This window comes from Poecilia latipinna, unplaced genomic scaffold (genome assembly GCF_001443285.1).
Source record: "Poecilia latipinna isolate Pla-1442-1.1 unplaced genomic scaffold, P_latipinna-1.0 Scaffold2271, whole genome shotgun sequence".
Taxonomy (NCBI): domain Eukaryota; kingdom Metazoa; phylum Chordata; class Actinopteri; order Cyprinodontiformes; family Poeciliidae; genus Poecilia; species Poecilia latipinna.
The window spans coordinates 70,730-82,520 of record NW_015114887.1 but is presented as its reverse complement, the minus strand read 5'-3'; the positions used below and the strand labels follow the sequence as shown (position 1 = coordinate 82,520).

The 11,791-nt window shown below is 50.7% G+C and overlaps 2 protein-coding genes across 4 annotated transcripts; both read left to right on the top strand.

Annotated features, from left to right (window-relative positions):
* Positions 1 to 6: 6 nt before the first annotated feature.
* LOC106937077 (cadherin-7-like) lies at positions 7 to 3,765 on the top strand. 3 transcript variants are annotated; one of them, XM_015018412.1, is made up of 10 exons: positions 7 to 721; positions 968 to 1,087; positions 1,285 to 1,452; positions 1,518 to 1,705; positions 1,772 to 2,025; positions 2,103 to 2,239; positions 2,309 to 2,430; positions 2,497 to 2,611; positions 2,696 to 2,935; positions 3,007 to 3,765. In XM_015018412.1, the coding sequence occupies exons 1-10, from the start codon at positions 385 to 387 to the stop codon at positions 3,444 to 3,446; spliced, it is 2,121 nt and encodes a 706-aa protein (XP_014873898.1). In that variant the 5' UTR covers positions 7 to 384; the 3' UTR covers positions 3,447 to 3,765. The 3 variants fall into 3 exon arrangements, with proteins under 3 accessions (XP_014873898.1, XP_014873897.1, XP_014873896.1); XM_015018411.1 differs by having other exon boundaries at positions 2,497 to 2,614; XM_015018410.1 differs by having other exon boundaries at positions 1,518 to 2,025; positions 2,497 to 2,614.
* A 962-nt stretch (positions 3,766 to 4,727) lies between these two features.
* On the top strand, positions 4,728 to 10,760 carry dnajc1 (DnaJ (Hsp40) homolog, subfamily C, member 1). Its single transcript, XM_015018418.1, has 12 exons — positions 4,728 to 5,027; positions 7,494 to 7,595; positions 7,673 to 7,719; positions 7,785 to 7,950; positions 8,054 to 8,151; positions 8,222 to 8,315; positions 8,438 to 8,510; positions 8,760 to 8,914; positions 9,372 to 9,491; positions 9,650 to 9,698; positions 9,870 to 10,249; positions 10,321 to 10,760. Exons 1-12 carry the CDS (start codon positions 4,884 to 4,886, stop codon positions 10,387 to 10,389), a joined length of 1,497 nt encoding a protein of 498 aa, XP_014873904.1. The 5' UTR covers positions 4,728 to 4,883; the 3' UTR covers positions 10,390 to 10,760.
* Positions 10,761 to 11,791: the final 1,031 nt, after the last annotated feature.

Sequence of the window (11,791 nt, the reverse complement as noted above, 5' to 3'; positions counted from 1 at the left end):
CCCGTGAACATGAAAGGATCCTCTCTGGCTGCAGTGCAACCTCTCGACACAGGGGGCAGAATTTCCCATAAGACCGGTGTTCCAGTCAGAACTCTGGCAAAGCGGACCAGACTCTGGTACCGGTTATACAGGGAACCCAAAGACACAAAGATACCTCATACTCCCGAAGCGCCCCCCGCAGGGCTCCCCGAGGGACACGGTCCAAGTCCACAAAGCGCATGTTGACCAGTTGGGCAAACTCCCAGAATCCTCCAGGAGCCTGGATTAAAATATGTCATTAATAATCAGTAATAGTAAGAATAATAAATTCTTACTATTATTAATAATGCTATTATCATTAATAATAATGACAATAATATTGATCATTATTATTGTTGACAAGACATGCAGTGGCAGAACTGGGCCAACTGGTCTCTTCCCCTGCAGCTCCACTCTGACCTGGACAGAGGAGACGGTCAGGTGACGTACCACCTCAGTGGCGACGGAGCGATGTCCATCTTCACCATTGACGAACGGACCGGAGACATCCACGCCACCCGCAGGCTGGACCGGGAACTGCAGGCGTCCTACGTCCTGCGGGCCCAGGTCCGGGACCGGATCAGCCAACTGCTGCTGGAGCCCGAGTCCCATTTCACCGTCCGAGTCCAGGACATCAATGACAACGCTCCCAGGTTTCTGGACGGCCCCTACGCCGCCAGGGTTCCTGAGCGGGCCCCGGCAGGTGGGTCCGGACCGGTCCTGCTGGTTGCTCTGGTTACAGTTAGTGAGACAGTCTGCAGAACCAGAACCTAAACTGAACCTGACCTGAATTCAACCTGAACCTGAAGCTTAGCAGCCCGTCAGAGGCAACCTCAGAAAGAGACATGCTTTTATTGTGAAAGGTTCTGTGACTACAGTGCAAGCTGTATGTATTGAGGCCGCAGTGCTCTCAGCGGCCTCTGGGTGGCAGTGCTGTGTCTGTGTGCAGGAACATCTGTGGTGACGGTGACGGCGACCGACGCCGACGACCCAACCTACGGAACCGCGGCCCAGATCGTCTACAGCCTCCTGCAGGGCGGGCCGTACTTCACTGTAGACCCAAACACAGGTAGGGCCTGGTTCTGACCCAGAATCTGGCTCTGATTGGTCCAGATGTTGCTACCAGAACCCTTTGGTACCAGCCAGCTGGTTCTGTTGAGGAACAGAAGGGAGGCAGATCCTGTAGTTATCACGGTTCACTCATCTTTACAAGTCTCTGTCTTCCTGGTGGTTCTGCCTGTTGACCTTTGACCCCCGGTCCTCCAGGTGTGGTGCGGACCGCGCTCCCGGACTTGGACCGGGAGACTCGGGACCGGTACCAGCTGGTGGTCCAGGCCCGGGACTTGTTGGGTCGGAGGGGGGCTCTGTCCGGAACCACGGCGGTTACCGTGACGCTGACAGACGTCAACGACAACCCACCGCGCTTCCCCCGCAGTGAGTCTGACCCTAACCTCTGACCTGTGGACAGGCTCATTATGACGCCCCCTCCGGTCCCACAGGGAACTACCGGTTCAGCATTCCGGAGTCGGTACCAGCACCAGCCGTGGTGGCCCGGATAAAAGCCGTGGACCCGGACTTGGGTCAGAACGCCGAAGTGGAGTACCGGGTTCTGGATGGAGATGGACCGGGAACCTTCCGGGTTCTTACGGATCCAAACACACAGGAGGGTTTGCTGATGCTGCTCAAGGTACTGGTTCTGGACCCTGGTTCTAGTTCTGACCCGGTCCTGGCTCTGACCTGGTTTGTCCCCCAGGGCCTGGACTTTGAGGTCCAGTCCAGCTACTTGCTGCGGGTCGAGGCGTCCAACCGGCAGACGGACGCCCGCTTCCTGCTGGCCGGTCCGTTCAACGACGAGGTTCTGGTCCAGCTGCAGGTGGAGGACGAGGACGAGTCCCCTGTCTTCTCCGAGTCCGTCCATCACCTGTCCGTGTCAGAGGACGCTCCGGTCGGAACCAGTGTGGGCGCCGTGTCGGCCCACGACCCGGACCGGTCCAACAGTCCCATTAGGTACTGGTGGAGTGGACAGCTTCAGGACCTGCTCCGTCCATCTGTCCACCTGTCCCTCTGTGTCCTTCTGTCTTCAGGTACTCCATAGACAGGAAGTCGGACATCGGAGGATTCTTTGACATCGACAGCAGTTCCGGTACCATCAGAACCAGCAGGTTTCTGGACCGTGAAGTCAGAGTTCAGCACAACATCACGATCATCGCCATGGAGACGTGTAGGTCACATGGTGCGCAGCGTGGAGCCCTGATTGGCTGCCAACTGATAGGTGTGCTTGTGTTTGCAGCGGACCCGTCTCAGGCCGGCTCGGCTCTGGTTCTGGTCTCTGTGACGGACGTTAACGACAATCCGCCGAGTTTCGGTGCCGAGTCCCGGACGTTGATCTGCGAGGACGTCCGGCCCGGCCAGGTGAGCTTCACCCGGGTGAAGCCGAGGAGTCGGCTGACCTCTTGACCTCTGCGTCTCCTCCTGCAGGTCGTCGGGATTCTGAGCGCCATGGATCCGGACGACCCCGAGGACGGACATCATTTCCTGTTCTCACTGCCTGCAGGAAGTGATGCAAACCTCAGCTTCAGCCTGACTGACAACGGTGGTATGGGCCTGGGACTCTGGGCCGGAACCGGGCCGGGACTCTGGGCCGGAACCGGCTGCTGACTCGTTTCTCTGCTTGCAGACAACACCGCCTCAGTTCTGGCGCTGCAGCCCGGCCTGCGGCTGCGGGACCAACCCGTCCACCTGGTTGCCGTGGTGATCGCGGACAGCGGCCGTCCGTCCCTCAGTAGCACCAACACGCTGACCGTCTCCGTCTGTCGCTGTGATCGCTATGGAAACCAGCGCCACTGCAGCCGGGACGAGCCGCACCATGTTGCTGTGGCAACCGCCGCGGTCCTGACCGGGCTGCTCACATTCCTGGGTACGCAAAGTGAAGCGGTCCGGTCGGATCGAAACCAGACCGGACCGCTTCAATGTCTCCTTCCTCCTCAGGAGTTGCCATGGTAACGGCTGCAGTCAGGTCCAGGCGACAGGAGGAGGTGGAGGATGAAGAGCGTGACGCCCAGGAGAACTTCGCCTGTTACGATGACGAAGGTGGCGGCGAGGAAGACACCAAGGCCTTCAACATGGCCGCCCTCAGACACCTGGACCGGCCCGACCCGACCGGCGGTTCCGCTGACCTGGAGGCCCGAAAGCCCCAGCTGCTGAAGCCAAACCTGGACCACACGGCGCCCCCTGCTGACTTTCTGCCGATGTCCTGGAATGGTCGCGGCTCGGCGGCGTGCTCGATCTGCTCCATCAGCTCCATCAGCTCGCCGGGCCCAGCAGAACCCGACCAGAACTTCTCCTTCCTCATGACGTGGGCCTCGAGGTTCTGGAAGCTGGCCGACCTCTACGAACCCAGAGGGGTGGAGCCTGAAGAAGACAGCTGATTGGATGGAAGGCGAACTCAGAACCTCACTAGACCCATCAGGCAGAACCAACTTGACTGGAACCACCAGTACCTGACCATGATGTCACCATGATGTCACCGTGATGTCACCGTGACGGCTCCATTGTTGCCATGATGTCGCCATGACGACTCCTTTTTCCCTGCAGTCTGTGCTAAGTTAATTGGAGATGTGTGATGTCACGTTGTGTCCTGCTGTTCTTTAAATTGTTTACGGCTTTGCTAGTTAGCAAGGCTATAAATGTTCAGAACTGTTTCACTCTGTCCCCATTCAAATAAACAAAAAGTCCAGTGTCTCCAAGTCCTTCAGTTTCTCCAAGTCCTTCAGTTTCTCCAAGTCCTCCTGTTTCTCCAAGTCCTTCAGTTTCTCCAAGTCCTTGTGTTCGGATCCGGCTTGTCAGCCATGAGTGCTACCGAGTGTTTGAGGCGGTTGTATTTAACCTCCTGATGTTCTGGATCCAGCGATCCACCAAACCCTCCAACGTCCTCCACTTGGCTTACTGGCTAAGGCTGTTAGCCGCTGACTGGATCAGAACCGGATCAGAACCAGATCAGAGTGTTCTGTGGTGGCGTTGAGCACATCCCATGTAAACAGGCCTCAGTTCTCGACTCGGATGTCGCAGGTTCCTGTCTGGGCCTGATGACCTTTGCCCCCCTGTCCGGCCGCTCCCCAATAATGGACACTAGAGTCAACAAAAGCTTTTTAAAAAGGAACTGGATCAGAACCAGAACTGGATCAGAACTCACAAAGTGTGACTGATTTGGAGTCTGTTTTGTTTCGATCTTTAGCTTTTTTTTTCTAGATCATATTTTATATTATGGATAAAAAAATGTAACTTGATGATTTAATGGTGTAAAAGTAAGTACACCCTGTAATTGGTTCTGGTGTTTCAGATTCATGTTGCTGGTCAAACTGGGTCCAGAACCCAGTGTCTGGGTCCACACTGACCAGATCCTGGCTGCTAACCCGCCTCACTCAGGTTCTGTTGGGTCGTCCTGTGATTCTGCTTACACTTGGATGCTGAGGTCTAATCCGGTCCGGTCCGGTCAGCCTTATTGGGTTTTCAGTGGCTCGACCCGTCAGTGGAACCATCAGAAACTTATGTTCTGACCCGTTTGGACCCAGAATGGTGGTTCTGTTCCAAGACTAGAGCCGGACTCCTCCTGTTGTTGTGGTTCTGAAACCAGAGGTCCGGGAGGTTCCGAATCCGTCGCAGCGGCTCCTCCAGGCCTGCAGGGGGCGGTACCGACCCAGTAACTCGATCAGCTCAGGAAGAAAAGCAGCAGAACCTTCGAGGACGTGTCGGAGTTTCCGGTTCTGTCTGAGCTGCTCCCCACACCGGCCCGTTACCTGGTCCTGGTTCCGATTCTGGTCCTGGTTCCGGGTCCGGTTCTCCTCCAGCGGCGTTTGGTCCCGGAGATGCGGGTGTGTGCGGGTCTGAGCGGGCCTCTGGTCCTGAGCATGGTTCTGGTTCTGGTTCGGGGCTGGGAGGCAGACCTGGAGCTCCTGGACCTTGTAGAGGAGGTTCCGAAGAACTTCTACGAATTCCTGCACCTGGATAAGGTGAGTCCGTCTCCATGGAAACCCGGGACCGGCACCACGTCACGGTACGCTCCGGGTTTTGCTGCCAGCTGTTTGGGAGAGACGAACCCACACAGAACCCGTCCGGGGTCCTGGAGGTTCCGGAGGTTTTCCCTGGTCCTCCAGGCGGGAAGCCCAGGTTCGGGACTCGGTTCAGGAGAACAGATTCGGGTCCAAATGTTCTGGTCCGGTTCCAACAGCCGCGGAAGCCTAAAAACCCAGAAGCTCCGGAACATTTATTATTATTATTATTATTATTTATTAAACTGGGTTATAAACAACTAAGAAAGCAGATATAATTTATTTCTATCGCTCATTTCCAACAAACATCACTAGTAGAAAACTAGAAATCAAATTTAGTAAAAATAAGACAAATATAAATTGGCAGAGATTCCAAAAGCTAATAGTGTGAATAAAAACCAAACATTGAGTTTTAGCTGCAGCAGTTTTCCTCCATCTTTAGTTGAAGGTCAGAGAGAACAGATGAGTTCTAGTCTGACCCAAATCAATCAATCAATCTAATATTATCTGTACAGCTCATGTCAGCAGCAGGCTTTTCAAAGAGCTTTACATCATAAACACAGAAACAAATTCATGCAGCAGAGAATCAACAATAAAACGAGACATTAAGTCGATAAATTGATCACGTTTCAAATAAAACTAACCAGGAGTCTGGATTTAAAGGAAGTCAGTGTTTCAGCTGTTTTACCGTTTTTTGGAAGTTTGTTCCAGATCTGTGGTGCATAGAAGCTGAATGCTGCTTCTCCTCGTTTGGTTCTGGTTCTGGATGCAGAGCAGAACCAGAACCAGAACCTGAGGGTCTGGCAGGTTGATACAGCAGCAGCAGATCTTTAATGGTTGTGGTGCTAAACCGTCCAGTGATTTATAAACTAACAGGATTTTACAGTCTGTTCTCTGAGCTACAGCTGTAGGACTGTAGATCTGGTCTTATGTCTCCATCTTCCTGGTTTTAGTGAGAACAGCAGCAGCAGCTTCTGGATCAGCTGCAGCTGTTTGACTGATTTATTAGTCAGACCTGTGAAGACGCTGCTGCAGTAATCAATGTGGCTGAAGATAAACGCATGGATGAGTTTCTCTGATCTGAGACATCAGTCCTCTGATCCTGGAGATGTTCTTCAGGTGATAGAAGGCCGACTTTGTGACTGTCTTAATGTGGCTCTGAAGGTTCAGGTCAGAGTCCATCACTACTCCCAGGTTTTGGGCTGATCGCTGGTTTTAGTTGTAATAACTGAAGCTGTGCATTGACTCTAGATCTGTAACTATAGATCTATGACTCTAGATCTGTTGTTCTGAATTACAGCGCTGGTGGCGCTGTACTCTGCAGCAGTACAGCGCCACCAGCTGGTCAGACATTGAAAAACAACTTTAATCTGTTCAGTCAGTGCAGGTAGGGGGAGATGAATTATAAAGAAACTGACAAAAATAATTGGTTGACTTTTTTGGTCAAATGTAAAAAATAAACTGTAACAAAGCTTCTGTCAAATGCTTCAGAAAGTTCAGTTAGTGATTCTAAAATTAATGTAAAATAAAGAATAAATGGGGGACAGAATTAATATTTGTTCAAATCAAAATATAGAAACAAAAATCCTCTTCTCCTGAAATATTAAAATTATTCACACATTTCTGTCAGTTGTTTTTATCTGTTGTATTATTCCAAATTAAATAATTTTAAATTAAATGAAGCAGCAGCTGTGGATGTGAGGAGAGCTAAGTTTGAAAAACAGACTGGAGTCCAGCCGTTCAGAGAACCGTTCAAAAGAATCGAGTCACTACTGAACAGCTCATCTCTACCAAAAGGTCTGACTTGGGTAATCTACGTAGAAATATGTTTTTAGACGTTTTCAGCTTTGGTTCCGTCTTCCAGCAAGGCGGTGAGTTTCTTTCTTGTTAGCTTTGTTAGCTGGCCGGAGAGCATCACAGAAGAAAACAATGGACCTAACATGTTAGCAACATTTCAACGTTAATAACTTTATTTTAGGTGTTAAGATGCAGTTAGTCAGCGCGGGGTGCAGTCAGTAGCACGCTACGTATCTTAATAATGTTCTAAAACAATAAAAGCTCAGCAACCCACTGAGAGAAACTGCAAAATATTCCTGCAGACATGAGTTCTTCCAAAGCTGGCGTCGTTTTCTTTCCACTGGTGTCTTTATAGTGAATGCTGTCATCGCAGAAGCATCTTTAACTGTCATAGTTTCTTGACATCTAAATTAATGTCAAACTCTGATCATGGCTGGACTAAGTGTGGAAATATGGGCCAGTTATATCTCGTATATTAAAACAAAAACCTTCATTTTGAATTTCTGGAGGCTTTTGTTTTGCCTCTGGCCACAGCGACAAGAGAAACCCTGATGGAGCACAACGTCAGCCAGAGCATAGAGCTACACCCAATAGATCAGGCCTCATTGTTCTTCACCTGTCCCCCTGCAGGACGCGGCGGCAGCAGACATAAAGAAGGCGTACCGTCGCCTGTCTCTGACTCTCCATCCTGACAAGAACAAAGATGAAAATGCTGAGACGCAGTTCAGACAGGTGAGACGCAGTTCAGACAGGTGGGTGGACCCGACCTCCAGAACCAGAACCTCATGGTCTTCCTTGTCCGTCCTCAGCTGGTGGCCATCTATGAAGTTTTGAAGGACGAGGACAGACGGCGAAGGTGAGGCAGCCGAGGGATGCCTGTCCTCCCTGGAGGTCAGCGGGTCACCAGGTGTGTCTCTGCAGGTACGACGACATCCTGGAGAACGGCCTCCCCGACTGGCGGCAGCCCGTCTTCTACTACCGGCGCGTGAGGAAGATGAGCAACGCCGAGCTGGGCTTCCTGCTCTTCCTCATCCTCACTGTGGGACACTACGCCGTCATCTGGTCCATCTACCTGGAAAAGCAGCTGGTGAGACAGCCAATCAGAGCAGAGCAGCGCTCAGACAGCCAATCAGAGCAGAGCAGCGCTCAGACAGCCAATCAGAGCAGAGCATGTCATGTGACATTTCCAGGATGAGCTGCTCAGTCGGAAAAAAAAGGAGAAGAAGAAGAAGCTGAGCTCCAGACCCGCCGAGGAGCTCAGGTGTATCGGTCAGGACCGCTCCGACAGGTACAGCTGTGACATCACCTGCGCCATAGTTTCCGTACTTCCTTCTGATGTTGCTGCATTGTTGCTGCAGGAGCCATGAGCGACCGCAATGGCAGGACATCCTCCCTCTGAAGCTCAGCATCTGGCTCTACCTGGCTCTCAAGAACCTGCCACAGACCGTACAGGTAGGGGACTGGACCGGACCAGAACCTAGGTTGAGTCCAGGTCTTAGGATCATCATGGTCTTCATCAGACCTCACTCTGGTTCTGGTCCAGGTTGTGGTCTCAGACCCGGTCTCTGTTCCAGGAGGTGAAGCAGTACTACGAGGACTACCGGCAGACGAAGCAGGAAGCTGAAGCTCAACAGGAAGCTGCTCCGAGTAAAAACCTTTCTGTCCTTTCTGTCCTTTTCTGTCCTGTCAGCAGGTGAAACCACTGAGATCCACATCTGACTTTCAAGAGGCAGAAATCTGCAGCACAGCAGCAGCTACCTGGTTACACAAAGGAAAACACAATTGAATATACCCACAAGATTAAAACAAATTGCAAGAGTCTAAAACCCATCCAGAACCTGATCCAGAACCCATCCAGAACCTGATCCAGAACCCATTCTGCCTCTGTTCTGCCAGGAGAGAAACGGCCAAAGGTGAAGAAACCCAAAGTGGAGTTTCCGGTTTTCATTCCTCCAGAGACACAGCAGAACTACGACCAGACGACGTCCATCGAGGACATTGAGGACCAGATGGACAACTGGCTACAGGACGCCAAGGCTCCCAAGAAAAAGGTGAGACGCGATTGATGGGACACTGAACACTACAGAGACAGTTGTCCTCAGCCTGTCCCTCTGTCTTTCTGAGGACCTTAGTCATTCCTCAAACTGCTGTTAAAGAAAATGGTGACTAGGAATTACTCCAGCATTTTGGTGCCCACATCTATAGAGCCGCCCCCGTATCGTGCCGCCACGTATCGTGCCGCCCCTGTATCGAACTGCCCCCGTATCGCGCCGCCCCCCTTATCGTGCCGCCCCCGTATCGTGCCGCCACGTATCGTGCTGCCCCGTATCGTGCCGCCCCTGTATCGAACTGCCCCCGTATCGAGCCGCCCCCCTTATCGTGCCGCCCCGTATCGAGCCGCCCCCCTTATCGTGCCGCCCCTGTATCGAGCTGCCCCGTATTGTGCCGCCCCCGTATCGTGTCGCCCCCTGTGCCTGGCATACAGTGCATATCTTCTTTACCCTCCAGGAGTCCGGGTGGACAGAGGATGACCTGAGCCTCCTCAGCAGGTTGATGGTGAAATTCCCTGGAGGAACTCCGGGCCGATGGGAGAAGATTGCCCAGGAACTCGGACGATCTGTTCCCGCTGTGAGTCTGAAGCTGTTTCCAGAAGAAATCACTGGTCTCAGGGTCCAGGGAAACCTGGTCCTGGTTCCCCTGGACCGGTATGGGTTCCGGTCCAAGTCCATTTGTGGTGGATTCGATTCTGCATGTGTTGCTGACCTGAATCGTTTTTCCTACTGCAGGTGACAACCAAAGTCAAACAGATGAAAGACAATGTGAATCAAACCTCAGGTACCTCGGTTCTGTTCTTCAGCTCCTGGAATTTGGGTTTATTTTGGGTTCTGCTGTGACACTAAGGTCCAACTGAGACAGTTTCAGGTTCCCTCAATTTGAGGTTCTGTCCTTCACATCTGGTTCCACCCAGCAGAACTCTGATGGAACTTCTGTTCTCTCATGTTCCAGCTCTCGTCAAACTCTCAGATTTAAAGTCTCCTCCATTTCCTGTGAGGTCATTTCCTGTGGATGACATCATCACTCAGAGAGTGGGTGGGGTCAGTGAAGAGGAGGAAGAGGAGGAGGAGGAAGCTGCTCTGGTGCTCCGAAAGAGGAACAAGAAGAGTTCCTGTGCGGATGGTTGGGAGGGGAAGGTCCGCGGCCGGCGGCAGAAGGACTTTGACCCAGCGGCAGCGGTGGAGGAACAGGAAGAGGCGGAGCTTCAGGAGAACATGGCCGTCTGGACGCAGAACCAGCAGAAGCTTCTAGAACTGGCCCTGCAGCAGTTCCCCCGCGGAACCGCAGAACGCTGGGACCGGATCGCCAAGGTGGTTCCCGGAAAGACCAAGGTGAGGCAACCCGGTTCTGGTTCCCTCTGTGGTCTGGTTCTGACCCGGTTCCATCTGCGTTCTGGTTCCAGGAGGACTGCGTGACCCGGTGTAAGATGCTGGCTGAACTGGTGAAGAAGAGGAAGCAGCTGAAGAGCTGATGAGCTCTGACTCCGCCCCTTCCTGCTGCTGCTGCCAGATGATTGGCCTAATGGTTCTGGCTCACCTGCCCAGGTGTGCCGGTGCCAGAAGGTCAGCTGACCTCATGTGCCTTACATGTTCAGCATGTTGCCAATCAATAATCAATACTCAGTATTTATTGTTCCCTTCAGTTTTTATTGTTTGTTTCCAAATAAACATTCAGTCATCGGCTTGCTGTCTGTATGTTCTAAACCCGGTTCTGTTCTGAACTTTAGGTCGTCAGAGAGGAGGGAAACATGTCAGTGCGGGATCATGAATCTGTTACTGTTTGAAATGTGTTCATTAATTAAAAATAAACTTTACTATAAAAATGTAACCGGATATAAAACCACAGACAATCTCGCCGTTTCCCATTTTTCTTCTTCTTCTTCTTCTGTGTTTTATTGGCAGATGGCAACTAATGTAAGGTGCATTTACCGCCACCTATAGACATGAATACGTAGACGCCTCATGGAGCGGGTCATAGGTCATGGAGCGGGCCATAGGTCATGGAGCGGGCCGGCCCGTTGCTGCGATACGTCTCAGCGTCCGCCATATTGAATGTGGCATCTCTGCCAGTAAGCTAATACAGGTAAATGGACCGAACTTCAAAGTGCCGTTCTACAAAGTATTTTAAATTAATTCCTGTCATTGACACATTTTCTCACACATTAATATATTTGGCAATCAAAGAAATGACTAAAGAGAGTTTCTAACTTTTGATGTGATTATTTAATTGTTTCGGGGCATTTCTGAATAAAGAGCACGATGTTTTTATTTGATAGAAATGATTCTGATCATTTTTATATTGACATTGATGAACAGACACTTTTACAGTGTTTAGTTAAAGAACATATTTACATAATTCCATAATTTAATGTACATTTAACGTTTCAAGACAGGAAACAAATTATTTTTCTTGTATTTATTTTTTATACATTATTGAGAAATGACTTTAGATTTATAAATCAGCCACTGTCAAACATTAAACTACATATTTTTCTTACTTTTTTCCAGATAAAAATATTTATTACAGGATGTCAACTAGCAAAGAGTGAAGATAATTGTAACAGAGTAAATTATTTTTATTTCATTACATAAGCTGCATTAATACCGTGATACTTCAGATTGAGATATTTACACAAAAAGTGAAAGAATAAAACATTTATTTATTAAACTGGGAGCACTGGTCACAGGCTTCAGTCTGCTGGTCTCACTGGGAGAACTCAATGACTTCTGAGACGTCCTGGTTCACAGGCTGAAGCCAAGGATAAAAGAGAAATTATCCAAAAGTTAATAGAAAATACGTATATGTTTCCTTGACATTCATAAAAAGCCATTTTCAGCATGTTGGGCTCTGACTCGTAGCATCTTTATAGCTAA

Coding starts and splice junctions, on each gene's coding strand:
- dnajc1 (XM_015018418.1), top strand. CDS start 4,884: ATGCGGGTGTGTGCGGGTCTGAGCGGGCCTCTGGTCCTGAGCATGGTT. Junction 9,492..9,649: donor TCGGACGATCTGTTCCCGCT/GTGAGTCTGAAG, acceptor TTCCTACTGCAG/GTGACAACCAAAGTCAAACA. Junction 9,699..9,869: donor CAATGTGAATCAAACCTCAG/GTACCTCGGTTC, acceptor CTCATGTTCCAG/CTCTCGTCAAACTCTCAGAT.
- LOC106937077 (XM_015018410.1), top strand. CDS start 385: ATGCAGTGGCAGAACTGGGCCAACTGGTCTCTTCCCCTGCAGCTCCAC. Junction 722..967: donor TCCTGAGCGGGCCCCGGCAG/GTGGGTCCGGAC, acceptor GTCTGTGTGCAG/GAACATCTGTGGTGACGGTG. Junction 2,026..2,102: donor CGGTCCAACAGTCCCATTAG/GTACTGGTGGAG, acceptor TTCTGTCTTCAG/GTACTCCATAGACAGGAAGT.